This window comes from Contarinia nasturtii, unplaced genomic scaffold (genome assembly GCF_009176525.2).
Source record: "Contarinia nasturtii isolate CC-2019 unplaced genomic scaffold, AAFC_CNas_1.1 Cnas_scaffold_810, whole genome shotgun sequence".
Lineage (NCBI taxonomy): Eukaryota > Metazoa > Arthropoda > Insecta > Diptera > Cecidomyiidae > Contarinia > Contarinia nasturtii.
In genome coordinates this window covers 3,283,145-3,311,144 of record NW_022198157.1, presented here as the reverse complement: position 1 = coordinate 3,311,144, position 28,000 = coordinate 3,283,145, and the positions used below count along the sequence as shown (strand labels likewise).

Here is a 28,000-nt window from a genome sequence, read left to right as displayed (position 1 = left end):
GAGTGTGCAATTCTTCAGTTCGAACATTGATTCTGTTTGTGCTGCGTGTGTTTTGTGTAAATTCTGTTGTGCCATCATCATTTCTGTTGAAAAATCGACTTTTGCCAGAGAGGAATCAATAGTGCTTTTTCCCAGTTCAAATCCACAAAGTAGATTCTCCCATTCCGTGTGAATAGAAAAGAAAAGTTTTCGTTTATAGTTTGCACCAGTACCAATTTTCTATAGCTGTCATCAACGAATTTTGTCAATAATTTGGTGTGTGTGTTTTTTCTCTCGTCGAAACTGTCATTTGTAATTAATATTTCAGAGTCAAGCTTATTGGTTCTTTTAAACGGATAAGCTTAAAAATTAGAATTTATTCTAATTGGTATATTGTTGCTTCGTGAAGTCGGACGGATTTTGTGATACGATAAAAAAAGTAAGTTTCTTCTCAGTTGGGATTTGGTGTTAAAATAAATGATTCAGAAAATGAATGATAGAAAGAGAGCGAGAGAGAAGCTCTCTTCAAGCATAAAAAGTGTGTAACCAACAATTGTGTTGTGTTTCATGTTTTCAAGTAACAAAAAAATAGCACCTTTGCGTCACGCACAAATTACAACTCCTAAATGATCCGAACGATTCACGGATTTTGTCATATCAATGTTTGTTATTTTTGATCTTAATTCTCTCCCTCTCTCTTTCGCAGAAAGTAGATATCTTTTGGTAGTTTGTTTTCTGAGAATTGTTTTGTCTGGAGAAAGTACCATTTTTCTGCATTTCACTTCTATAGAATTTATTTGGGTATAGAATTTCCAATAAACACTTATCAATCAATAGCATTCTTTCGTCGTAATGAAACAAGGGTGCTTGTAAAAATGAGCAAATTTTATGAACACTCACTAACTCTTCATATCAAAATCCATACACGACACTTTATTGAAATTCAACACCTTCTCTATCTACTCTCGCCCATCGCGAAAAAAAATTGATTCGATTGTAATAAAAATGTTCAATTTACTCCGTAATAAATTGCACTCATGTCGTAAAAAACCGTTGGCTTTCGACAAGCTATTATTCTAGTTCGATGGACAAATATATATATTGTGTTATACATACAATGCTACCCAAACATAGCGTTACGTAAAAACCGCAATCCTGCTCCGAAATCGGTACTTCATATTGATTGACACACAAATTAGTGGCTATGAACAATGGAATTTCATGAAAATTGAAAAAAGAGAAACCCACAACATATGTATGCATCCAACCAAATATCATTTCCACTCTTACGTTCAGTTTTAGCAATTAAATCTTGTGTCCAGAGTAACTTTTGTGGAAAATTCTCAGTAAATAAATGTCGGTTGATATGCATACCTATTAATAACGGTTAATAATTCGCAATCAATGTCATTAACTCAACTGCAAATTGAAATTTATAAATTATTAATGTAAATCTGGGTCCCGTATACTCACTGATTTTATAAAATGTTTCGTAAGCCATAGTTAATTAGAATCCCGACACCCTTACTAAAACCGTAAATGCAACAATTTGCATATAATATGATAAACTTCGTCATGTTTGAAAATTGCGAGCATATTTTCGTTTCTTTGTTGAGGCGATTCAAAACGCAAGTGAGCATGAGTTTGCATTCATTGTCAAGAATCGCAATCTTTTTTTTTTTCATTCATCATTTTGCTAGCATGATTATCCATCGTGACATACAAATGATACACGTTTTTTTCTAAGCGTATTTTTTCCATTCTCTTTCTCATTCCATTTTGTGTTATCGCATTTTATTTGAATGTAGCACACACATAGTGTTTCGTCAATTTACACATTCGAAAAACACATTCCATGCCACACATTCGCTTTTTCCGTTCGTCGTCCTTTTTTTTTAATGCACATTCGTTCAATTGGATTTTGGAGTCAAGCACACAAGACGAGGTAGTGTATTCACCCAACGAACGACAACGTACGAAAAACGCGAACAGTTGTTCGTGTGGTATCGATTTTATTTGGCCAACGGCACAACCACTTACTTGTAACGTCTTACCGTTTTTGATAAGAATTTGTCGAATCGTTGCTCAATACACCAATGGCGTACGATTTAAGGGCGAACAAAAGAATATCACGTCGTGTGTATTCCATTGATTATAGCGATTGCGATGGTGTATAACCATGCGATCTGTGCCGCAGTTCACAGCCAATCCAAAAGTTTGCCCCACTAAAAATTGCTTCACGTGGCTAAAAACACGCCAAATAGTTTAAGAAGCGATTAACGTTAATTTTATGGCTTCATTCAACATTTTATTTCGCTTTCAAAATGAGAAAAATGCAGCGGGAGAAGTCATTACATTTTTTCTAGTCTTATATAGTTTCAGCTCGGAACTTTGAATTATAAACATTTTCTCATAGTTTTCTCAAAAGAATCAGTGAACATGCCCTGAAGTTGAAATGCTTTTGAGCTCAATTCTTCTGTTTGATTTTTTAGTATCTTATGAAAGAAAGTGAGCTCACAGTTGCGATTAGCAGCTTCCAAAGTCAATGAAATGGTAAATTTTCAGCATATTGAACTATTCAAAGTCATTTTAAAACTAACCAAAAGTGCATTGAATCAGAAAATAACCATATATCACTGTGTTTTACACAACAATACCCGAAAACAGTCCGAATGGCGTCAAAAAACTTTTCGCTTGACTTAAATAATAATTGGCCGTTGTCAATTCCATTTATTTTAACACAGTTTTCATATAACAATTGATAATGAAACAATCGATTTCTACTGTATACATCTTTTTGTCTATACATATATTGACGTATGTATAGAAAATATAGTTATAGAGAAATATTGTGAAATGCCAAGGAAAATTCTGTTGTGTCGACACTGTGTCTCCGAAATACGGATACAAAAACGAGAAATGCCATCGTGTTTCGAATTTTCAAACAATAGCTGCGGAAGCCATATTAAAAACCGCATCACATCGCAGTCTTTGTTCTTTGACAAAATGATTCACATACCATTGGCGGTATTTGGATCTCGATTCAATTTCCGAATAATATATATGTAGAAAATTGTCTCTAAAAATATACCAAAAACACAAACAACAGAGTCGAGCTTTTTAATTGTTGACTTCCATATTGATAAATGTTGGCGGTAACTTTTGCAATCAGCTTTGAGTTATTTTCTTAAATGCGACACAAGCTTTATCAATTTACGCAGTGTTTTTACATCCTGTAAGAGTAAATCTAAAAAGGTAACCGAGTAATTTGTAATTTTGTAGGAAGCATGCTTCGGGTGATTCTTCTGAGTAATGTGCTGTAATAAGAGCAAATTACACACCCACATCATCCAAACCGCTTTTGATGCATCGGTTCGAATGTTTGCAGAGCTTACGATTACTTGAATGTTGTATTTAGTACGTGTATAAGAAAAGGCATCGAATCGTGCTTTTGTACGTGAATTTGTTGAAAAATGGAAGTTTGTAGAATCGATCGGAAATTATTTGTCGCCTTATCTACAATGCGCAAGGGACGGCCGTTTCGATGAATTGCAAAAATATTTCGACGAAAAAAAATAATTTTCCTCTATATGTCGCAATTCTTTTGTCCAAAAAGAATTCCTTTAATGCAGTCGAATTGGATTAGTTATTTTATATTTGGATTTGTAATTTTCACACGCCTACCTCCAACAAAACCAAATGTGATTTAACCGTTCAAGCTATTTAATATATTTGCCGTTGTTGTTGAAGTTATTATTAGTACACAATATGGAATGGGTTTACTTCATCGGACTGCGAGGGTTTGGGTGTTGTTATTTATAGTTTATGTTTATCTTTAAATTGTATACAAACGGGCTAGGACGACCTTGCATCGAACCAATGATGCTTGTGTTTCATGACAATTTCCTGTCTCTTTTTTTCCGGATTTTTTTTATTAAAACGCTCACTTACGTTATTTTTGCTCGCATCCGGTTGTTAAAAGCGATAAACAATGCCGAAGGGGTTTATTCATTTATACACTACACCAGTCCATAATGTTCACAGGTGCATGAAAATATTAGATTTATTCATTTGAAATATTGTGCTTCTTCCATTTTTCCACCAGATCTCAAAAACCATCCGTTCACAAAACAAAGAATAGCAGCAACCCATAAAAAACAAAATAGATTCAATCGAAAACAGCTACGAAAGGTAAGCTGTTTTCGATTTTCTGTGTGACGTAGGTCAATATTAGCACAATTACAAGCGCTGGTTGTGGGCGAATTTGCGCCCCGCAACAGCAAGTAAGTCTCACAAATTCAATTAACTTCATACTCCTTTTTTGATTGAACTACCATGTATCATGAAACGAAATTTGAAAAAAACAAAAAAATTGCAGGAGAAAAGCGGCACACTGAACTTCTCAAGTTTCAAAAGTAGCTTCACCTCAAATGTCAATTTCCTGAAACGAAGGTAATTTATTCGTTTGATAACACCACAATTAATTATTCAATTTGCATTATTTATTCCCTTTTTTTGTTTTTTCATCTAATTTATATTATGATTTTTGATTTTGATATACCGAGGCGAATTTTGGGAACAAAAAAATAAATTTGCACCATGTCTTTATTTGATTTTATAATATCGTCATTTGAATCCATAAAGAAAATGGTGTATAGAACATACAATTTTACGCACAAAGACATTTGAAATATTGGATGGAGCAACTGGGGAAAAGAATGAAACGATTACCTTTATTTACATTTAGATAATTTAATAGACATGGTAATTGAACTGATGGTGAATACCATCGCCGTCCAATGGAATATTTCAAGTTTCTTTGAAGCAGTAACAAAAGTAATGACGAAACATTTTGCCCAGTGTTTTTTTGTGCATCAGACAAAAAATATGTTTCTCATTTCCATGAATCCAATTTTCCATTGGATTGAGCACTCATAATTTTACACTCAACAGCCACTCCATAAATAATGTAAATCCATCATTTTGAAACAATCATTCATCAAAACACTCGACACAATACACACACACACAAACAAACATCACTTCTCAATCTCGGGAAAGAAATTTTTTTGAACACCATTTACATAACAGAAACAAATTTTATTACCGTTTATTAATATACTTTTTTCTAATTTTCTTTCTTTCTTTTGACCGTCTCGCATATCAAAATTGTCTCTGCTCTGTGCTAATACAAAAAAATATACAAAATCCTTGTCGATTGAAACATATAATATGCAAATTGCGCACAAAAATACAAAAAAAACTGCACCAACCCTTCAATATGTTGCCACAACAACAACTCACATAATTCCTTTGACACAGACAGTAATTACGACATTTTTTTCCTGATTACAAACAAACAAAAAAAAACTCTTTAGTTTTCGTATGAAAATTTTTCCACGTATTTCCTTTGTATTTATTGGACTTTTGAATCTTGCATTTTTTTTATTTCAGTTTGATTTATTTTAGATTTATTAGATAAAATTCGTTTCGTTTTTGTTCTGAATAATACTCTTTGATAATAATAATATTTTATGACATATGTATATAGTTTTAGATTGTTCTATGTAGAATTTGCTTCTCTCTCTCCAATTCTGTTGCGAGTTGTGATTAATGGATCACGTGCTAATATAAATAAATTGTTGCTTTTAGATTTAGTTCGGGAGATTTGTCTTCCGAATGCGATGACGTAGACCCAAACGATCCAACAGGTACTGGTACTGGACGTGCGGCGCCTCCTCTTCAACAACAACCGATGCCGAATCCAAGCGGTGGCCCACCCAATATCCCACCACCGCCAGCTCCGACACGTGGTTTGTTTCATTTTTATTTAATATACTCGACGGTCGACGATGAGTGAGACGAAAAAATAGAGATGTGTTCGCCATTTGAAAAATTGATTATTCACGAAAATAATATTAATCATTTTAGCTCAAGCTGGAAATGCACCGGATCTTTCGTTGAGTTTTGGTAAAGGACCGGCACGTGGGACTAGCGCTCCGGCAAGCCCGGCAAAATCACGTGAAAGCTTATTGCAACGCGTTCAGAGCTTAACTGGGGCTGCCCGAGATCAAGGCGCATCAATTATCGGTAATTAACTCAATTTAATTCATTAGATTGTAATCGATGGGAAACGCCTTATTTCTACATTTTTCGACAAGCAAAATTACCTGTGTCAACGAGAGTTTCATGTACATTTTTAGGTGCTGCTGTTCAGAGTGCAACGCGACCAGCGTTCAACAAAGATCGTTGCTTTACTTTGCTTGTGCTCGATGATCAGAACACTGATTGGTCCAAGTATTTCCGAGGAAAGCGATTGCATGGCGACTATGATATTCGAGTCGAACAAGCTGAATTCAAGGTAAAATACTTGATTTTTTTCATTTAAGAAAAACATCCATGGTTAAAAGTGTCAAAATAAATTTTCTAGGAAATTGGACTAGTTTCAAGTTCGGAGAATGGAACGATGGTATCGATGTCAGTGTTTCGCGGTGGCACCAAGGTCAGTCAGATCATTTATTTTTATATACGATAATTTCATGTGAAAAATTGTTCACTTACACCCATTTTTCGTTATTTATTATGCTTACCTCTGCCCATTCCATTTGTTTTGGCACTCGACAGGTGATGCGTTCATTTCGACCAGATTTCGTACTGATTCGTCAGCCACCACGTGATGGTTCTCGCGATTATCGTTCGACCTTGTTGGGTCTTAAATTCTCCGGCGTTCCAAGCATAAACTCATTGAACTCAGTTTATCAATTTCAGGTAATTTTGATGTATTTATTTATATATGAATTCCATAAAATCAACTTAATATTCTTTTTTTCAAAACAAGTTACTCTTATTCATAAATAATCCGATTGGTTTTTTTTTGTATTTTGTTACAAAACTCAAATGAGCATGATGAAGATAAATAATTTTTGAAAAACATACAAATCTGTTAATAGACAAATAATTGAATTTCGACTCTTGTTATTCCATAGGACAAGCCATGGGTGTTTGCGCATTTGTTACAATTACAACGTCGTCTCGGAAAGGATAATTTTCCATTGATTGAACAAACATTTTTCCCCAATGCTCGCGAATTGGTGAGTCAAATTTCCTATTCTAGTATACATTTAACTAAAAAAAAAACTAACTTTTGAAATTGAAAATAGAAAAGAACTCGACTTTTGACATTGTTTCGAAACTCGCATAAGAGTCTTATAGAAATATTGAATTGAAGCTTGAATCTCTGATTGGTTAGTGCATTTCAAATCGTTGTGTATTGTTATAGCATACGTTCAAGAGGCGCCAGTCACTCAAACAGAAATTAGATGGATTTATTTTTCTCGATTTTTCTACGAAATAACAACAAGGTTGCATCTTATTTTATCAATCCCTTGAAAGCAGAACGAAAACATTGTTGACAAGCTGTTATTTTTCTTTTTCCAAAATTTATGGTACTTGAAACATCCATTGGGAAACTTTTCAAACAGGATATTTAAAACTTCAACTCAAACGAAAACAAACGACTCGTTTTTTTAGTTTCGAATTTTTCGCATGTGAACATATCTGAATAGCTGTAAACCAACACATGTGTATGCATTTTTCTAGTAAAACGAACGAAAAAAAAAATAAAAGCAGGAAACAAATTGCTTCATTTATCTATTCAAATGTTTTGTTGGCTAACCAATTTTAACTCACATTTTCATTCTAATTATTTTTGTACTCATACTAATGCTACATTCTACATAAATATATTTTACCGGAAAACGTCAGTTCATTGAGAATTCGATTGAGTGTTAAGTACGTGCTAAATTTAAATTTATCTGCTTTTACACAAAAACCTGGTTATAGCTGATGCAGTTTCTCATCGTTTTTTTTCTTTCAATTTAAATTATGATAAAACATCGAGACAACATGGTTGATTGAAAAGATTGCGTTAAATATATAAATTGAATGAGAAATGGTTGTCTTGGAGTGTGAGTCGATGTTTGTTTGCTTAGAAAAGTTGATCTCGTCGTTCTGTTAATCGTGCTTTGCACGTGTTATATGGTTGGCTGGGTCGCCAATGACATTTCAGTGGTTTTCCTTCTGGTGTATAATGACCGCGTGCTGGTACACAAGCGCCATAGTCAGTTTCACATTTTGTAAATGGTCGCCAATTACATGCACCAATCGATTGATGGAATCCTTCCATTTGGAACATCGGTTTGATCTGCGAAAAACCATGTGAACAGAAAAGTTTGAATGCAATTTACAAAATGTACCATGTCAGATGTAACTTACTTCACATACACATCCTTTTTTGTAGCCGCCGGCGAAACCTCTTCGCTCGACAATTGTCATTTGGGAATACTCTTTAACATAGTTACATATGTTGATCATCTGTGAATTGCCAGCAATCAAATAGAGTTTGCCAACTTTCAAATTCAAACCACCGCACAACGAGTCGATTCCGGGCGTTAGTATGCGTCCTTCACGTAGGAAACTGTCGGTTTGTGGCGATTTCTAGTTAGATAAATACATATTGCAATGTTTTTGAAAAGTTACTCGATTCAATTTTACACATGCAAAATACATGCAAAAATATTGTATATTTGATGTCTCTCACCTTGTATGCCTTCTTCACTTCAATTTTGTAAACATCATGAAAGTTGATCTTTTGATTTGACTTTCGCAACACTCTCGCCAATATTACTGTGAAAAGAAATGGAGAGAAATGTTCGTGAAAATATGTTCTGATTGAAATCAATGTGATTTTATACGATGAACCATGAACCGATTCGTCGACTGACTTTACGTTTTATTAATACATATAACATTCTCGCCGTTCATCGAAATGCAATTTTTCCACAGTTTCTTTTATGTACATAATAAATTCCAGTTAATGTGTAAAACTGAACACTTAACATGTAACGCAGACGAAAAACCTTCACACCAGATGCGAACAATCATCAATTTGGGTAAATGCATGCGAAATTTATGCGAGACACACACAAAAAAAAAAACATCGATGATATGAAAATTAAGTTTTGCTCTTTTAATGCATTCGACTGTGAATGTAATGCATTGTGTACAGTGAAAGACGTCGTTTCACAACACAAATCGATATCAAAATAACATTGTGGGCCCGAGCGTTTTCAATGCATGCTTCATCGATACATGAATGAAGAAAAAAACTTACCGTAATCTGAATCGCAGTACCATGATTGTGAATGTTTTGGCATACACATACAAGCTGTTGACGACTGGATCTGCATCAGCATTATGGCAATTGTTGCCAACACCGTCACTCCGGCCAATTGTCTCATCATCATTTTCTTCGTTTTTGCGGCTCAAGTACTCTTCTTTACACTGTAACTGAAATGAAAGAAAAAAAGCATTGGAAATTAAAGTGTAACGAATGAGAAAGCGGGTGAGAAGGAGAAAATAATTAACATGTATGTAGTGACTCTGACATTGATTACGATCGTATTAAATACGAATTTTACGAAACAACTTCAATTACTCATTCAATTACATTTCGATTTGGAGCTGGATTCTCTTAAAAAACAACACAACTACTCGAATCCAATCATTAGTCACAGATGGTCAACTTCCTACATTGTACTGTTTTGTTTTTGATGTATTTCGATGGTCGATACTGAGCAGTTATCGGCAATTGCTTTTGATACTTTAACTTATTAGCCAAATCGATTAATTGGTTTGACCAATTCAGGTTTTGCCGATAAAAAAAAAATATTCAAAAAAACGCGTGTTAATGAACCTTCAACATATAAACGATTTTGAACTGGATTTTAAATGGAATGTTTCGCATCGAAAACAAAAAAAAAATGTAACAATGCCAAAACCCAGACAAAATCAATATGTTAAATTTACTTTCCACGAATAAGCGATTTGAATAGCTGTTTATGAATTTATGTACACTCTACACACAGTTGAATTTCCCCAATAAAATAGTGTAATTTTTTAAAATTCATATGGAATTGTTCCAGGAAATAAAGGTAATATTTGATATAATAAAAATGGTGGTGTCTGTGGTATGAATCACCGCGTCAGCGTCCAAACAAAATTTTATCTCCTTCAGACTCTATAACGATCTGGCAAATGAATAATTTTGTCTGGTGTTTTCTTTGGAAAGAGTTCAAAGCAATTTGACGTCCGCCTTCAATTTTGTGGATACTTTAGTATAAAAATCGCACAAAGTAAATTTCCCACAACTCGTTACGAGTATAAATACGTAATTTATTGTGTGTGTAGCCGCCACAATGCCGTTGGCCAATGAAAAATCACAAATTTTACTTGCCACGTTTTTATCTTTGCGTTGCGTCGGGAGAGAGAATTGTTTACACACCGGTGAATTTATGGCTGTTTAAACTTCAGCGCGTGCAATAGAAACGCTAGTGCGCTCATAAACGAACGGACAATAAAGCACACAAGTCGGAAAAACTAGAACTAGAAAAGTTTTTTGGTTTCGACTGGTAATCTCGAAATGCAATCTGACAGCACCGAGTCAGCCAGCCAACCAACCAAGTTTTAAAATTATTAATATGATTTCCCCAATGGGTTGCATCATTCATTGCGTTTGATATATTCGAAATACAAAGGTACCTGTTAAGCGTCATGTACAATGGAGATATATTGCGGCATTATTACGAAAAGATAGTGTAACTCATCCGGACCATCTTCTGTTTCTGTTCTTCGCAATTTATTTGACTGTCTTTAGTTTATGGTGTATTTTGAATGTAAATTTTGTGAAAACTTTTGCATGCAATCGCAAACATTATACCTAGCCGCTTTTCTGTGATGTAGTGTGGTTTTATTACACATTACACGGCTAAATGTTGATGCAAAAAAAGAGCAATTCCAACTGTGAGTGTGTTTATGTTAATCGGTGGGAGCGAAAAAAAAGTAGCAACTGAAGCAATGAGAATATAAATGAAAATCGACCTTAACCTTGCTATGAATTTTTGCTTCAACAGTAAGCGCGCCTCAGTTGTATGTATAGTTTGTACATTTTCGGTATTTACTTTGCGCGTTTCAGCGCCCGGTCTAAGACTGTGCATTTCTATCTCTTCGACTTGTTATTCCTATTTAACGGTTTTGCTTGTTTTTCTCACCGATTCTGCTGATGTAAACAATAATAAACTTCAATTGAATGCAAACAAACCGACCGAATGTACGTGAACATCGAGCAAATGTTGATTGGAATTTCAATTTTTTTTCTTGCAGCCTTCATTTCCTTAACCACATCAAATTCAGCATAATAATGACAAACCATGGGAACTGAATCAAGAAATGACTCGTATGTTTTGTCTAAAATAATGAGAGTGAATCGATCGGATGTGGAAAAATAAACAACAGAAAAAATTTCCATTTTCCAAATGGCAAAAACATCGGAGAAAACTTTAAGAAAAGAGAGCATCGATGGTTCCGTTCACATTGTCGCAATGACAAAAGAAGCATTTTTTTATCTTAAAACCCGTAAATATTACATTAATGGTTATTGTTGCCAACGGATAAACGACTTGCCGACAAAATACTTTGAATTTTAATAAGCAGTCGGCAATTTTTCATTCAGAATTCCTGTGTGCTCTGAATAGCATCATTGAAATGCATTTTCTCTCATGACAACAACACATCGGTATATACAATAGCGGCTACTCTGGTGCGCTCGTATTTTAATTAAATGAAAATTTTAAATGAAAAATTACCATTCGCTTCGTTGTGCTTACGAATCTTGAATTGCGCTCTATTTTTACAATTTGCCTCATTCGTGATTCCGTAGAGGTTTTTTTTGTTGTTTTCTTATAAATTGTGTATACACTATACAATCATCGCACTATATGTGTCGGAATGAAGACAATATTGTGTTTTCATTTAAAATTCCACTGACGTTCCGAAAAAATCGATAAAAAAGTGTTATCTTATCTGAATAAAACAAAACAAAAAAGAGCTCGAAACGCAAACGGCGACAAGACTGCTGCGTTTTATAGAATGGGGTTTATAACGTGAATCAAAATAAATACATTACATAACTTGATATGTATTTTATATTGGTGTGATGAGATTGTGCTGGTGCCGTGAGTCATTCGGGAAAGTTGCATTTGCAAGCAGCAACATTTGCTCATCGAAATGTGTGTTTGCTGTTATTTCAATTCGCATTTCAATCGATTTCCCATCGAATATGATGCGTTGACATCGATAAATATTTATTTTTAGTATCAAAATTGATTGCACGTAGTGATACAGCTGCAGGGTAACTTACAAACCATCAATTGTTCAATAATACCACAGTAAGTTTGTGTTTATAACAAACACATCCAGGATACTTAAAAAAAAAACCCACTGAAATCAGTGGTAGATGAAAATATCTATTCGAGCATAATAAAAATAATTTGAATAAAAACCATGTGGATGACATGAAATTGCTTGCTGTAGTAACTGATCGTTATGCATGATATTTAGTCGGTGAATATTGGTAAGTCTTCGTTTTATAGTCGCATTATATTGACCCATTCATTGTGAATTTATGCATTATGTTCGAAAATCTATTGAAAATTTAAAGAGTCTTCCTGCAAAGAATTGAATTCATTAAATTCCATTTGTTTCGGTTTTATCGCGTTACATCAAACTCTCTGCATAATTAAATATTTATTCAATAAATTCAATTGACCCGAAGGGCAGACGGAGACTTTGTTCTACTTTCATTGAATAAATAATCAAAAAAAATATCTTTCTCTTTCATCAAATGCGCTTTGTGATACTTACTCACCGAAAAATATTAATTCACTCTGGCATCGATTTCATTCGCTGATGCGATAAACAAACTGTATGCATTTTTGTATGGTGTATACAGCTTATTTTGTGATGATTATACGGTATCTGTTGTTCGTGTACAGTTCTGCCCATACGGGCAAAAATCATCGTTATAATGAACAGTTTTAGTACATGTTCAGTGCCAATTAGGAGCTCATACGCATTCAATTATTTATTTGAATACAGACATTTTACTTACTACATCAACTCACATATATCCGATCATAATTGATTAAGGAAAGTAATTTTCGCATTAGCATCTGTTTTTACAGCCATTTCACATATATTTTGATGCATTTTTAATCCACTTTAACACAGACAATCTCTTTCATTTCTCCGTTTCTACCGTGAAAATGACCGGATCATTGCACACACACACATACACATATGAGCTTGAGCTTGAGCTAAGTAGCTATGCTCACAATTTAAGTGCACGCTAATAAGACGCATAAAATGATCTTGACAAATTATAATTCAGAGAAATATTCAATCGCAAGCTCGGAAAATATGCTCATTAGACTCGAACAAAGTAAGAGAAGATGAAGTGGATTTGAGACAAGTTTTTTGTTGTTGTAGCTAATACAATTCCATGGATATTAAATTCATGTTTGAGCGAGTGTGTACATTTCAATCGATAAGAGCATATGGCAGAAACGGTGCTAGAGATAACAAGACTTTTTTTTTTCTCGCACGATTATTCATGCTGGTTTCGTCGTTCTGTGCCTGGCCACACAGAATACAACTATCTCTACTTATTCGTTTACAGAGAAATGAAACTAATCATACTCTAGGCTATCATGTAAAAGGCAAACAAGATCCAGTTCATTTGAATTTTCAATTGCAAATGATGCGAATTGTTTACATTTTCAGTTAGTTATAGACCTTTGCACACACAAAAAAAAAGACCGGACGCGCTGCTGCGATGATTACACGTGCTATATCTCATAATCAATGTTTAAGCCCAAGGGTTTGTCGACAATTATTAATCGCACATTTTGTGCAAAAAACACGGTACACATTTTTTTGTTAAATTATTGTTTATGATTTCGTTTTGAAATATGTGAGTAATGTTTGGATGAGTTATAGAAATTGCAGACCAATTTTTTTTCTTACTCTCTTAATCGAAACGAATCGATGTGTATGACGTTGTTTATTGCCGCTTGCGTTGAAATTATTGAATTGTTTCGCAACTCTTTCTCATTGGTTCTAGATAAACTCAACTAAGTTGTATGGTATAATTATTGAATCGTAGTCGAATCGATGAATCAATTTCGTTCGTCGATTGAGAAATTCATTTAGTCCAATATTCTCAAGGCCTGATATCCAAGCACCACTTGTCTTGGCACGAGTAAAACTCTTATCACAAATGTGTGAGACACACAAAAAAGAAACAATTGCTCGTGTCGAGGTAAAAGTAAATCTCTTGACATTTCAACCTCAGAAAATAGAAGCACATTTTGATTACAATTTTCTCTCTCTCTCTCTCTCTCTCTCTCTCTCTCTCGGCTTTCATGACAGTATACAATTTTGAAAATGAGTTGTAACATGATGTCAATAAGTAATTGAGTTGTTAATCAACAGTCGTGAACGATTTGCTCGACGATGTGCTCGATGCACAAACCACGCGCTGGCGCGCACTCACACACACTCGTAGCATACATCGTATGGTGCATTGCACAATGTATTTAATGTATACCTTTTGTTTCATTGTTTCTTCTTGAAATAATCGACTTCGATATTCAACGACGATGTTAAACGATATATTGTTTTGTTTGGCGGTAAAGGCGGCGGGATGCTGATAGATTTCCACTAGGTTCGACTGATCAAATTGCTTGGCTTGTGGCGCAACAAAACAAATGATTTATACGATATAAAACGAAATTCAATGGCCGGTTGTTACCTCTATCGAATGAAAAAAGAAAAATATATGGTGAAGCCCGTCATTTTGCGCTCATTCTTTATCTATTTCAATGAAACGGAACGTATTCGCGATTCAAGTTCATTCGCCTTTTCGAAGTCAGCGCGCACATTTTTTTTGTTTCACCACAAAACAAAAAAAAAATAACACATATCAAGATTTTACATCAAAAAATCACGTTTTTCGCTGCCGGCAATCACAATATCGATCTTTTGCACCGGTGCCGTTTCTATTCTAGATGCGCACATTCAATAACTATATGATTTTTTTTTATCATGGCTTCATTCTTCTCATATTTTTGCCACTATATTTCGGTAATATTTTTTTGAAATATTTACCACATTTCGACTGTGTTTTGCTTTTAAAGTGTTCGGCATATATTTTGTTTTCCGCGAAATAAATTCGAAAATAAGTTGAAGTTCGTAAAATTTCATTTTCTCGTAAATTTGGTGTTCGGGCTTAATGCTGGGTAAATCAGTGTTGTAAAAATAGTTTCTATATTGACATTGGGTCAAAAGCATTCGAGCATATCCCCATTTTCGAGCTAAGTGAAATGAATCAATTGCGAAATGTATGGCATCGAAACCAAAATGACATGTTTGCCAGCTGCTGACATTGTTTTCACGATAATACTAAATACAGTGTGGCTAGAGCGCCGAGAATTGTATTTCGATCTCTCACGAGACTCGTGTAAAACTATTTTCAAAATTGTGGCAGCCAAAATTGTAATGGCTTTTTACGATTTAACTGTCCACATTTCGACATCAATATTTGTTTTATATATTGGGCTTAAAATGTACGCGAGAAAAATGTGGTTTTCATAAAATGTAACAAAAATTGGTTGGACGCCCTTTCGCAATGATGAGAGCGCCAGACGGGAGGGGAAACAAAGTTAGAAAGTAAAATGATGTGAAAACTGGTAAGCCGAACGCAACTTGAGAAATGTGATCGAATCGCAGCATTGCAGCAGCCACCTCGAATTGCATACCGCAATGCTTGATTGTCTCGTGTATGCAATCACAGACCGAGAAATGATATCATGTTTTATATGTATTCGCTCATCGCAACTATTCAAAACCGTCTACTTAGATATCATTTACCGAATGAATGCCATAATTTACAACAGTTTATATGCAATTTATTCGCATTTTGGCATCGCACACAGTCGCCATACTGCACACATTTTCTTTCGTCTGACATTTTGCAGCGATATTAATGAAGTTTTACAACAGTGTAAATATATATACTCACTGAAACTACGGTGAAAATAACAAAACCGGTGTGAAACATTTACACACTCTCAATTTGCAAGGCACATAAATGCTAATATATCTACCGCAACATTAGAAAAAATGGATTTTTGCCAGTCGTGCTCAACAGAAAAAAAAAACGGTTCCCAAATATTTCATCAACCGAGCTGTCATTTTCTGTGTATGTGTACACAAAATGAGAAAAACAAACCATTGAACAGATAACAGCACTTTTATTTTCTCCCATGGCGTAATTTTGTAATTATAGAATGATACACACACTAAATTGTAAGTTTTATTATTATTCAAGTAGTTGCAATATGCCACTTTTATAAATGATGTTAAAATATGAGAAAATTAGTTTACTTTGGCTTAGTCCGTTCGGCATCTGTGTATCATCGGAATAAGCTCAGTTTAATGAAATTCAATGGAATCCTTATTTCAAAGCACTGGCAAATGCTCAGATTAAAAACACGTTTTAAAGATTTTACACAACAAAATGATGTCAGCATCAAAAACAAACACCATCTAATTGAAATAGATAAGAATTGCTCTATTTATACTGTAAAAAAGAGTTATTTCATGCACTTGAGTCGGAATTACTTAGAAAATGGAATAGAAGTGTGGCTGACTTTTGAAGAAAATGACAAAGTGAACGACGATACGGATGAATTACAGAACGAAGAATATATTTTACGTTTGTGCTTTGAGTATATGAGTACTTTGTAATATAGTTTACGGCGAAATTTTACAATTGTGATAAATTAAATAGGATCCGTGTGTAAAGTGGTAGAAAAGCGTAAATCAAAAAGTAATATTAATAATAACTGCCGTCTGTGAAATGAAACCAGCTAATAGATCGACTTTAAAACAAGAGATTTAACTCACTTTCGTACCACTTTGTAATGCACAACATCAAGTGCAACCAGTCAAGCGTGCGCACATGACACAAACACGAGATTGAGTGCACTTAGAACTTTATGCAGCATCTCAGTTGCGACGGACGAGGAAAAATTTATTTTCTGACGACAGAGGACAAGTGAGAGAGAGAGATAAAGAGCGAAAAAACGACGGTCGACATTTAGTGTATTTCGGTGTTTTCTTAGTGCGCTCGTATGTACATTTCTATGGTTTCATTCCAGTCATTGTTTTAATTAAAGTCTGTACATGTTTGCCGCTGTGTGCCAAGTTATAAGACTATCAAGTACTTGCAATAAAAAAAATTTATTGCATTTTATGCACATAACTGGGTCACCAATCAGTAAATACCCGACCGCAAAACAGAATAAAAATCAACTGCCATTCAGAGTTAGTATGTTACTTGCAGTTGAGCATTTTGTGATTGTGTGTAATACGGAAATAACAGTGGAACCGTAAAAAAATGAGCCAACACAAATATATTCGTTTGAATGTACGATAAAATTTGGTCTGATTTCAATGATTCGGTTCGGTAAGAAAATATAATGTGCTGGCGCACAGAAACAAACTGAAGAAAGAAAAGAATAATAATAAAGAAATGCGCTGATAGTGATATGAAGAATCTTGGGATTCATAAATTTCTCCAAATGCATAAAGGCGCATTCAAAAAGCAAAACAATAACAAAGCAACAGACAAAAACTCGCATATCAAATGTCATAAAGTGAAACCCACAATGGTGTATGTAAATCACAAAATTCCCACGACTTTCTTCATTTCAGTTTGAATATTTGTTATGACCTTTTTTACGAATTCGATTCGGATCTATATATATAATTGTGTCGTCGTCGAAACAGTAAACAAACATCGATGAACGACAAAGCATAAATGCGTGCACTTACCTAGACTAGAAAGGCACCCGGGCCACAAAACAAACATCCAACACAAAATAAGAGCATCCAATAACAATAACCGTAGAGGTTTTTGTGATTTTCAGCATTTCTTGCCATCAACGAAACCCAAAACGTCGTCATCGTCACCCAATGATTTTGTTTTACTTACGTTTTGTCACGTAACATTTTAAATAGATTGTTCATGTAAGATAAACTAAAAGGAGCGAATGGTGTTGTGACTTTAACAATAAACCATGATAATTTCTAGGTCGAGAGAAAGGTAAATGAGTTCATTTTTGTTAATGTGGAAGCAAATGAAAAGGATACAATTCGATCAATCAACAACACCGAGATGGATTTGTGAATGCCATTATATGTGTTGGCATTTCCACTCAGAATGTTGGAATGTGTGAAAAAATCCGAAATGTGTGAGAAGAGAAGCAAGAAAAAAACGATGTTGAAATGGAAATGAGGTGACTTTTCAAAAATTCTTATCACGCCATGTCAACGTCACTCATAAAAATGCCTGCGTCTACAGACACTGTACCAGATTTCAATTTTTGATACCCACGATGTGCAAAATTACGTGAACTATTGCAGTCACACTTGGTGAATCTATAATTTACTTTGAATTTGTTGAGCCATGAAATTTTCGTCTTGTTTATCTTTTGAATCGAAGCACACGCGAAAGAAAAACGAAGTTGGAACAATCTAAAAATGAAAAATATCCAAAACACGCCGAACTTAACTTAGAAACAACTTTTTTTCTTACTCGATTGTCAGCATGTTTGACCTGCATTCTTTTTTTTCATGCTGTTTGTGTTTTCTTTTGTGTCGAAGCACAAGTTTTGTAATTTAATTATTCGCTTGCAGTTTTTTTCACATCAATTTTCATTTAATTTGTGCAGTTTTTTGTCAGGTTCATTACACACACATACATACACATGACAAGTTGATAAATCTCTGTGCAAAAACTAGCCTAAATGAAGTCAGATTAATATAAATGTATGCTTTACATCGGTTTGATATTATCAAAAAGTAATCTAATGCTGACGTGTTTACACAAATATTTCGAACGGCTTATGGCGATACAGTCACGATACAGACACAAATTTCAATGAACAAAACACAAAAATTAAACGAAATTTACGCATTGCTCAGCATTTGCAGGCAAACCGTGATAAATTCACAACTGAATGTGACAGTTAAAATTACATATGAATTCGTTTATTGGATTTAATCATGCACCTTTTGAGTGGGAACCAAAGGCGAATATTGCATTTGCATTATGCCATATTCAGCATGTTTTTAAAGCTTCGTTCGGTGTTTGCGAGCTGATTTTTTGGTATTCAATTTATATTGAATTGTGATTAATTTTGCAAAGTGCTACACGAAAATTTATTTTCGTTGCATACAAACGGAATCAATTCTATTAGAATAGGCCATAGTTATTTCGTGTGCAATAATTGCATTGAATTGTTCATTTAGATGGAAATTTTGAATCAAGTTTTGCATATCAAATTATATGAATCTATTCTAGTTTTTCATCGCCATCAGCTCTCTGTCTCTGTCATGCCACAGCTGAACAATGACAGCAATCTCTCTCTCGAAAATGAATGTTACTTTTTTTTGTTCATTCAATAAATGCAAATTAGGTTTGCCTTGCACAGATCGAATCACTTCCAGCCAGTAGCTATAATAAAAACAAATGCCAATAAATTCTTAAAAGGTTCAGAGTATCTTGTTCGTTATTATAATTCCGTTTCATAAATGTAAATAAATCTTGAGAGTATTTGAGAAATGCCGTTTTAATGGGGGTCATTTAAGATCATTTGTACAAAGTGTACGCGCTTATTTTCTTCTCAATTCTCAGCTGCAAGGCAAAGCGTATTTTTTGAAAAAACGACAGAAACGATAGATATAAATAGCAAGTAAATGTTCGACGGAGATAAATAATATAATTTAATATACCAAAAATAATGCAATCCCGCATCAATGATTTAACATTGTGTGCGGCGTTAAATGATTGAATTCGAGCAACAAGATACAGTTAAGAGAGTGTTTATTGATTGATAAACATGCACATCCCAAATAGTACATGAGTTTTTTTCTCTTAATTGTTTGAATAAGCTTGTTAATTGTGTAAATTACTTACGATTTTGTGCTCTACTCTCTTGTATTCGTTACACAAAGACACTTGTTGTTTTCGGTGTTTCGTCGTTTTTCATCTAATTTTATCTGATGTATGGTGTTTAAATGTAAATCCGTTACACAATTGACTTGGTTCAGTAACTGTAGTTTATGTGATTGTTGGCACTTTATACTTGATTGTATGAATCGATATTGAGAAAGAGTCAGCACATGAAATTCTGTTTAATTCAATATTTCCGCAATTAATTCTTGTTAATGGAAAACATGTAAACAAGGCTTACACAGAAGAAATGGACACTGTTCGTCACAAAAATTGTAGAAATCAAACACTTTTTTACACTCAAAGTCAGCAATTTTGATGTTGCTCGTTTTCACTTTATCAGCTCTATTGGCAATGTCAATTACTTTAATTGAATCGTGTTTTCACTTCAAAACTTAAAAAAAATTATTGATTTCACTGCATTATTCAATTCACGAAACGATTTAATTCTTTTTCATTTACGTTTTAATAAATCAAAATGTATTTTCTCTTCGAAAATCAAAGTGGTTACGCTCGTGGCGTTTGTAACGATCGCTGTGCTGTCTTAAAACGAACTAGCTGCTTGTTGCGGTGATTTTAAGTTTTATATGAAAAGGCTTTTACGCGCAAACGTTAACGTCTCAGGAGCGTATGTGTGATTGCTGACTCTCGTTCCGCGTGTGTGTGCCGTTCTTCGTTTCTTTTCAAAGTCCGGAGAGGCAAAAGAGAACTGAAAGATAGAGAACGCATGCATGTACTAAACTCATTCGATGTTCTCATCGTACTCAAATTGATCTCATTCTCTCTCTCCCTGTGAAGAGAGAAAAAGGTTCTTCTTACTATCTTCCTCGTTTCTGTTTTGCTCGAGTCATTTTTATTTTTACTACTTGAATGAGCGATGTGATCATTCATAATTCAAAGCGTCTCCCCCTTTTTTTGTTTTGTTTATGCGTGTTGAGGTTTTTTTTCGTCGCATTTACGTTAAAATCACGTTGTCATCGAACGTGCACTGCAAATTGATTTGTGGTGTTAGCTTTGACCGCTTTTGGAACACCATCGTTTGACATGATGAATAGCGGCGTGACGGATTAATCAATTTATTATCACCACCAAGTGTGCGCTGATATGCTGATATGCAAATGGATATAAATAAAGTTTAATTACTTTGATTTGTGTGATGAAATTCTCGCGTTTTCTTTCGGTTTTCTTTTTTCTCACACCAGAAAGTGAGCCATATTACTCCAAATTCGATAGTGATTTTTTTAAACTCATTTTATTTAGCGACATTTTTGTTGTTATCGGTCGTACTATGGCTTAGCTTATTCAATTTTATTACTTAATTCTTGGATTTGATGTGATTATTATTTTGTGAGTGGGTTGTGTAGGAGTGAATTGTGTACAACAATCGTACAAATCGAATGCATACACTCAGTATCGTCGCTTCTAGAAACCAATTTTAAAATGAGGTTTCGTATTCAGTTGGCTCGTGATTTTTGTCAATTTAATGTGTGTGTGTGTGTGTGCATCCGAAAGTGAACACGAAATGGTTAAAAGGTGATATTCCGTATCAATCAACGACACATTTCTTTTGTTTCGTAAATCTTTCCATTTATTCCAATTTATTGTGAGCTCTCATCTCGACCATTTCTCATTCGCGAACACTTTTGGCAGACGTACAAATTTCCGTTCTTGTTTTCATATTTTTTTTATTTTTCGGTATTTTTCAAAACGTTCATATTTCACGCAAAAAAATTGTTTATGATGTTTCGTAGAACCGTGGCCGCGTTATTAATAGAAAAACAATTTTCTACGACGGGTTTCGCAATCAGACAAAATTATAATATCGATTTTCTCTTCAACTCATTTATTCGAGAAGATGAAAAGAAAAGCGGTGGTGTTAAGACAAAAACAAAATCCCCAAACGTCAGAATTTAATGATGCCAACTCCATATATTGAGAGACTTCGAATATTTTAAGTGCCTTTAGACAGTGAGTGTGTTTGTCTCTTTTTTGGTGGCACTGTCTCATTTGCAAAATGCATCGCATGGATTTATTTTGCATATCGAAAACCAATAAATTGCCGTATGTCTATAAATCTTTGCATTACAAACGACTGCTGATAATAATGGGACGCAATTGATGCAGTCTTTCTCTCATTTTCTCGCTACGGTGCGCACTCAATTTACTTGCAAAATAATGCATACACCATTGCAAATGGGATTTTATCCGTTTTTGGCACGGAACCTTCGTTAAGTGTTACACAATGAAATAATTGCCCATTGTTTGGCCATATACAACTTCACCGGTGTCATATTAGTCGCAATTTTATGCATCCATACAGTTATAAGATATATTTTCTTTATTGTTGTTAAAGTGCGTTTTTGTTCACGTCATATGGATAAACTTGCATTGTTTGTTCAACCCATGTATGTGGTTTTGGTTTAATGACAAGCATATTGTTTAATGAAAAACAAATACCATGTACATGGACGAGTGGTTTTTAGTATGATATGCATGACGTAAGTACAACATTTTTTAGAATAAAGTCATCGCATTTATGAGGATTTTTTTTAGAAATGTTTATGGTTCGAGAGAAGTTTGAAAAATGTTCAACTTATATAATTCCACACATTTCGAATATTTGCGTTGCGCTAGATCATTCTGCTATGTTTAAACGAATTTTAAGCGTCTTATTCTTCGATGAATCCATTAAATTCTTCAGCTGATTCATCACGCGGTCACAGACACGTGCGACGTGTTAATTATTTTGCCGCTAAAAAAATACAGCAAATCGTCTGGCAATGAGTAATCTCGTTCAAGGCAAATGCTGATGATTCCGAAAACTTATATGAATGTAAATTATTCAACATAGTCGAACTTCCGTGAAAATCATTCAAAATAACATCATTAAACCATTTTTAAATATTTAGAGAATTTTCAATGCCATTAATAAGTGTTTTTAATTGGAATTGTTCGTCGGAAATTCGGAAAATGGGAAAACAAATCCTTCCGACCGATGAGTAAGCCATTTGATATGCCAGTCGACGAGAATGTATGTTTTGAATGCAAATTTGTAAGCTATGGAAATGTAGCAAAGTGTCTTATACCTCTCTCTCCCTCTCTTTATCTATCTCGTAAAATGCATGCACAAAATTCGACACACAAATTGCGCATTCATTCTCGTTCTCACACGAAATATGCAATTTCTGTGATTTATGTCCGCATGAATCAGGTTCATTTGCAATTTGTTCTTCATCTCTTCTATTTTTTTTTTTTGTTCTCTGTTGTTTCGACATTCGACCACCCGATCGAAAATATACGTTAAAGTTAAAAATAGTTATAAATCAATGGTGTGTATGGTGTTTTTAAGTAATCATGTTTACGCTTATTTTGTTAGCTCGTGAAAAACATCAACTCAATCTAATTATATATGAATGGTTCATCAATGCCAAAACGAGTAAAAATATATATATGTGTGCTAAAAACATAAAACGATTTAAAGAAATCCAATAAAATGGTAATTTGGTTCTCATTTTCTCTCTCTCTCTTCCGTTCCGATATTTTTTACAACAGTTTTCGCAACAATTTTCGCAGCAAAAGTATCCGTATGTATTGAAAGCTGGTCACTGTCATGGCGGGACAGCCACGGCAAAAATTGAAAATGCGAGCTCATTGCAGGATGCAGCTGGTTTGCTAAGTGGTTCTGGACTTGCAGACACTCAATGCTACTGTACATTGGAACCATTTATCGACGCTAAATTTGATGTGCACGTTCAGAAAATTGGCAACAACTACAAATCATTCATGTAAGTCATTAAAAAACACGCTTCAACAAATAAAATCAACACGTTTCACATTATGAATTGAGGAGTAAATGTGAGAATATATCAATCACATTAAGGGCTTCATTTCACATTTATTGACTTTTCAACCGTTACAATTGGTTTTATTTTTTATTTTTCATACCAACTTAATTGATTTCTTCATTGCAGGCGCAAGTCGATTTCAGGCAATTGGAAAACCAATCAAGGATCGGCAATGGTATGGTTTCGGTTTGAATATTTTGCTGAATTTTCATTTATATTCATATTTCGTTTGTATTTACAGCTGGAACAAATTGCAATGACCGAAAAATACAAGAGCTGGATTAACGACGTAAGTATACATCCAAACACGAATGCTGTGCACGCAATGTATTCATGAATATTTTAAACACCAATTCAAAACACTGATCGTCGTCATTTCTTTCTTCATACGCTTTGTTCGGCATCGGTGTGCCAAGGAATTCATTGTTTACAGCACAAAATATTCACGCTACGCTAAATGGCGTACGCATATTTCTCGAATTCTTTCGATGGAACGCATGCGCACTTACCGACATTAATTTAACAAACGCATGCTGAATCGAATGATGTCATTTCGCGTTAATCGACAAATTAGTAAAACTTACTCACTTGTACATGTTGGTGACGTAGTCGATAAGCATGCCGCGCTTGTGACATACAACAAATGTGACGGGATCGATTAGCAAGAAATTACATTATCATGTTTTGCTGTCATGCCGTGTAAAATGCAAACAGAAATTCCAAATTTGGTTTTGTGAGAGGCGCTTCGATTGAGTCGTTTTGTATGTATATCAAATGTATTACGTGTAAATGCAATTTCAATGGTTATTACCATTTACTTATTACTCAATACGATACGGCAAAAGACGAGATGGAAAAAAAATATATTATGATGTGTACGGAGTCCGTACTACGGACACTTTTGATGATGTCATCAAATTCAATTGTCTGCAGAATAATTTTTCAAAACGAATGTCTGATGCATTTCAATGATGCGAATGCATTGGATATTGGATTTTTCTCTGAGAGATAGAGAATAGATTGAAGAAATAAGAAAAACAAAATCGAAAAAGAGAAAAAGATAAAAAAAGCGAATGGAAGAAATTGATTTGTGGATAATGTTCACAAAGTGAATGGATTTCATGATTTTATTACTTTGACACTTTTTAGTATCCATAGCAATAAAATGTAAATTAGATGCGCTATGTTCGATCAACAAATGATGTCACTTTACAAATGCGTTTTACTCTGACGCAGTTCTCTCTCTCTCTCTCTCTCTCTCTTGTTGATATTTTACCGGGAATTTCGAACACCTTGTAAATTATTAAAACGAACTTGACTTAGGTTCTGAACAATTGATTCTATAATTAATTTATTTTGTGTTAAATTGTGATCGATTCGATGATAAATTAATCAATTAATATGACAGAAATGAGTGGGAAATGTTGACCTTTAAGTGATATTTATTTATAATATTTGTTCATCAATTTAAGACCGAGTGTGCATTATAAATTTGCAATTTAATTAAGTCCGACGTTGCATCTCGCGACTGCCATACATTTCAACCAAATTATTTGCATAAATGTTGTTGAACAATTTTTAGAAACTACAAGCAACGGCACACAATTCATATAATAAACAATCCCGGAACAAATAGTTTCGACATTTTTATTCCAACGTCAGATAATTTTATTGTATTGCACCAGATCGTATTCATTCATTCCAGCAAAGTCACATAATTGATCACTTATTTTATTTACATTGTGTAGTTAATGAAGTTTTATTGTACAACTTTCAAATCATTCGGATAATAAAAAAATAAAAAAAAAGAAAATAATTTTGTGTGAAATGAATTGTTCTACAGGTTTCTGAGTTGTTTGACGGAATGGAAGTGTGCGGTTTATCGATTGTCGTTGCAAAAGATGGAAAAGAGTACATTGTATCGGCTTGTGATAGTACATTGACACTCATGGGAGATACACAAGAAGATGATCGTCGCCACATTGCCGATATCGTCGTGACACGCATGCAGGTTTGTAAAAAAAATGAAATTGACACAATTGATTGAAGAAGCTAAAATGTAATTTCTTTAGAATGTCTGTCGCCCACCATTGGGTGGTCAAAAAATGTCGCAGCGTCCATCTGTATCATCATCGTCGCGTGGTAGCCCATCTGAAGAGAATGCACCGGCCGTTCCGCCGACTGCAAGCTATTCACGAGGCTCGTCAATTTCGGGTGCACCACCACCAATTCCGGAGCGTTCAACACCCGGACCAGGATCAATTGGTCGTCACGGCAGCTTGAGCAGTGTCTCTTCTGACTTACCACCAGAGCCCACTGAACGTGCTCCAACTTTGGCAAGTGTTGGTCGTCGTGATTCGGCAGGTAAAAGAAGAATTTAACAAAACAAAAATACAATTGCTTTTAAATCAAAATGTTACATTAAAAATCATTTCAGCTTCGCAAACATCAACCGGTTCAAAGACATCGTCACGTGCAGCACCGACCAGTCAAACATCGGTGGTCGAAGATGCCGAGGATACGATGAAAAATTTGCGTAAAACTTTCGCTGGAATATTTGGCGACATGTAGGAATTAGCTGGCAAAAAACGTGGAAGGACTAGCGATACTGGTTCGTTGACATCAGTATCAGCTCAGTCACAGAATCAAACACCCTCATCAGTCACATCAACCACATCAAGCAGTGTTTTTAAATATGATCAAATAAATAAAACCGCAACCATTCCAAATAGCAATAATTTGGTTAAAAGTGATTTTACTTCTAATTTGGATAGTACAACGATCGATACAAATACAAATGCATCTTCAGGTTCTTCCAACGTTTTAAGCGCCTCGATGGGGCCAACACAGGTTAGCGCAAGCTACAGCAAATTCCAAACAAATACGTTAAACCCATCGGAACGTATAAATCCATTTGATAAAAATAAGACGGCATCAAATGTGACACCATCTACAACAGCGACATTTGAATCCACCTCTTCGGTGACATCGTCATACACGAGCAGCGCAAGCGGTTCGACATTGGATGATCTAACGAAAAATCGGTACGATAAATATCAAGGAGCTACAGCGACAACAACAACAATTCAGTCGACTAGCCGATACGGAGCGCCAACAACGAGCTCCAGTTTATACTCAAGTGACAGTGATGTAAAAAGTACAACTTCAGCACTTGGTAGTACTACCATATCATATGCCACTGGAAGTGATTTGACAAAAGCCGATTACAGTGTCACCGCAAGTGATGACTATTCGAGAAAAAAGCCGGCAGACACAATCACATCGAAAACTGTTTCATCCAGTCAACGCGCAAATGCTGCCAAATATGCCTTTGAAACATCCAAATACTCGACCGGTTCGATGTCCGATTCGGAGATCATTTTTGGTTCAAGCGATACTCTGGACCCACCATCAAGGCGATCACAATTTGGCAGCAATAATTCAAGCACAGTTGATGCATCAAAATCAATTTATGAATCAAATCGAAGTATGTCATCGTTCAATCGCAGTTTGAGCGTATCTTCGGATACAAACGGTGATTTTGCAAACGATCCACGGGTCAATACATCGTATCGCATTTATGAAGGGATTAATAACGCTGCATTCCAAGATTTTGATTCACCGGTTAAAACAACAACAGCATCAACAACAGCATCATCGACTATCCCCGAAACTGCCACCAGTTTTTCATCAACATACATTAGCGGCAGTAAAATCTTCAACGATGACGATGACGATGACTACGATTTGAAATAAGCATTTTGAAACAGTTTAAAATGAATATATAATTTTATTTTTAAGAAGAGTATGTCTTTTTTGGGTTCAAATACACATTTTTGATGAATATTATTAGCTTCGAAATATTATGCATTTCGTTTTGCTATTGATGTATTTCATTTAATATAAATATTTATTTCGAATTATAGAATAATATAGAAATATGTAGCCTCTGAAGTTTCTTGGTTTCATAGAACATTTCAGTGCTTATTTTGTTTGATTTTATTTTAATTAAAATGACTAAAACCATTTACACGACTAACCAACTTCAACAAAATTATTTATTAGGACATTGAACAAGGAATAATATATATAATAAACAAAATTATGATATTATTATTAATCGTATGCTAGATCAAAAAAAGAAAAGAAATTTCAACATATTTGATAACCAACCAAAAAAACACTCACAAAATTATTAATA

At 34.5% G+C, this 28,000-nt stretch overlaps 3 protein-coding genes across 5 annotated transcripts; 2 read left to right on the top strand and 1 right to left on the bottom strand.

Moving 5' to 3' along the window:
* The first annotated feature begins 1 nt into the window (after position 1).
* On the top strand, positions 2-27,946 carry LOC116342174 (synapsin). The gene is made up of 16 exons (XM_031769673.1): positions 2-418; positions 4,085-4,262; positions 4,358-4,431; positions 5,302-5,304; positions 5,632-5,792; positions 5,911-6,069; positions 6,183-6,340; positions 6,410-6,481; positions 6,604-6,747; positions 6,966-7,070; positions 23,507-23,739; positions 23,926-23,974; positions 24,041-24,088; positions 25,643-25,810; positions 25,872-26,163; positions 26,237-27,946. Exons 5-16 carry the CDS (start codon positions 5,735-5,737, stop codon positions 26,368-26,370), a joined length of 1,620 nt encoding a protein of 539 aa, XP_031625533.1. The 5' UTR covers positions 2-418; positions 4,085-4,262; positions 4,358-4,431; positions 5,302-5,304; positions 5,632-5,734; the 3' UTR covers positions 26,371-27,946.
* LOC116342176 (tissue inhibitor of metalloproteinase) lies at positions 6,738-20,517 on the bottom strand. Of its 3 annotated transcripts, XM_031769677.1 has the most exons (6): positions 20,196-20,517; positions 19,919-20,132; positions 9,152-9,327; positions 8,579-8,664; positions 8,254-8,475; positions 6,738-8,182 (listed from the first exon to the last, which is right to left on the bottom strand). In XM_031769677.1, exons 3-6 carry the CDS (start codon positions 9,282-9,284, stop codon positions 7,967-7,969), a joined length of 657 nt encoding a protein of 218 aa, XP_031625537.1. In that variant the 5' UTR covers positions 9,285-9,327; positions 19,919-20,132; positions 20,196-20,517; the 3' UTR covers positions 6,738-7,966. The 3 variants fall into 3 exon arrangements, with proteins under 3 accessions (XP_031625537.1, XP_031625536.1, XP_031625538.1); XM_031769676.1 differs by having other exon boundaries at positions 19,919-20,517; XM_031769678.1 differs by having other exon boundaries at positions 9,152-9,321; positions 19,919-20,517.
* Positions 26,635-27,555, top strand: LOC116342215 (cell wall protein RBR3-like). Its single transcript, XM_031769735.1, has one exon. It carries the CDS (start codon positions 26,635-26,637, stop codon positions 27,553-27,555), a length of 921 nt encoding a protein of 306 aa, XP_031625595.1.
* Positions 27,947-28,000: the final 54 nt, after the last annotated feature.

What these genes read in the sequence shown, in the direction of transcription:
- LOC116342174 (XM_031769673.1), top strand. Translation starts at nt 5,735, where the DNA reads ATGCCGAATCCAAGCGGTGGCCCACCCAATATCCCACCACCGCCAGCT. An exon ending in CCAATCAAGGATCGGCAATG is followed by an intron (nt 23,975 to 24,040) that starts GTATGGTTTCGG and finishes TTGTATTTACAG; the next exon opens with CTGGAACAAATTGCAATGAC. An exon ending in TCGTCGTGACACGCATGCAG is followed by an intron (nt 25,811 to 25,871) that starts GTTTGTAAAAAA and finishes TAATTTCTTTAG; the next exon opens with AATGTCTGTCGCCCACCATT.
- LOC116342176 (XM_031769676.1), bottom strand. Translation starts at nt 9,284, where the DNA reads ATGATGATGAGACAATTGGCCGGAGTGACGGTGTTGGCAACAATTGCC. An exon ending in GTACTGCGATTCAGATTACG is followed by an intron (nt 8,665 to 9,151) that starts GTAAGTTTTTTT and finishes TTCTTTTCACAG; the next exon opens with TAATATTGGCGAGAGTGTTG. An exon ending in AAAAAGGATGTGTATGTGAA is followed by an intron (nt 8,183 to 8,253) that starts GTAAGTTACATC and finishes GGTTTTTCGCAG; the next exon opens with ATCAAACCGATGTTCCAAAT.
- LOC116342215 (XM_031769735.1), top strand. Translation starts at nt 26,635, where the DNA reads ATGGGGCCAACACAGGTTAGCGCAAGCTACAGCAAATTCCAAACAAAT.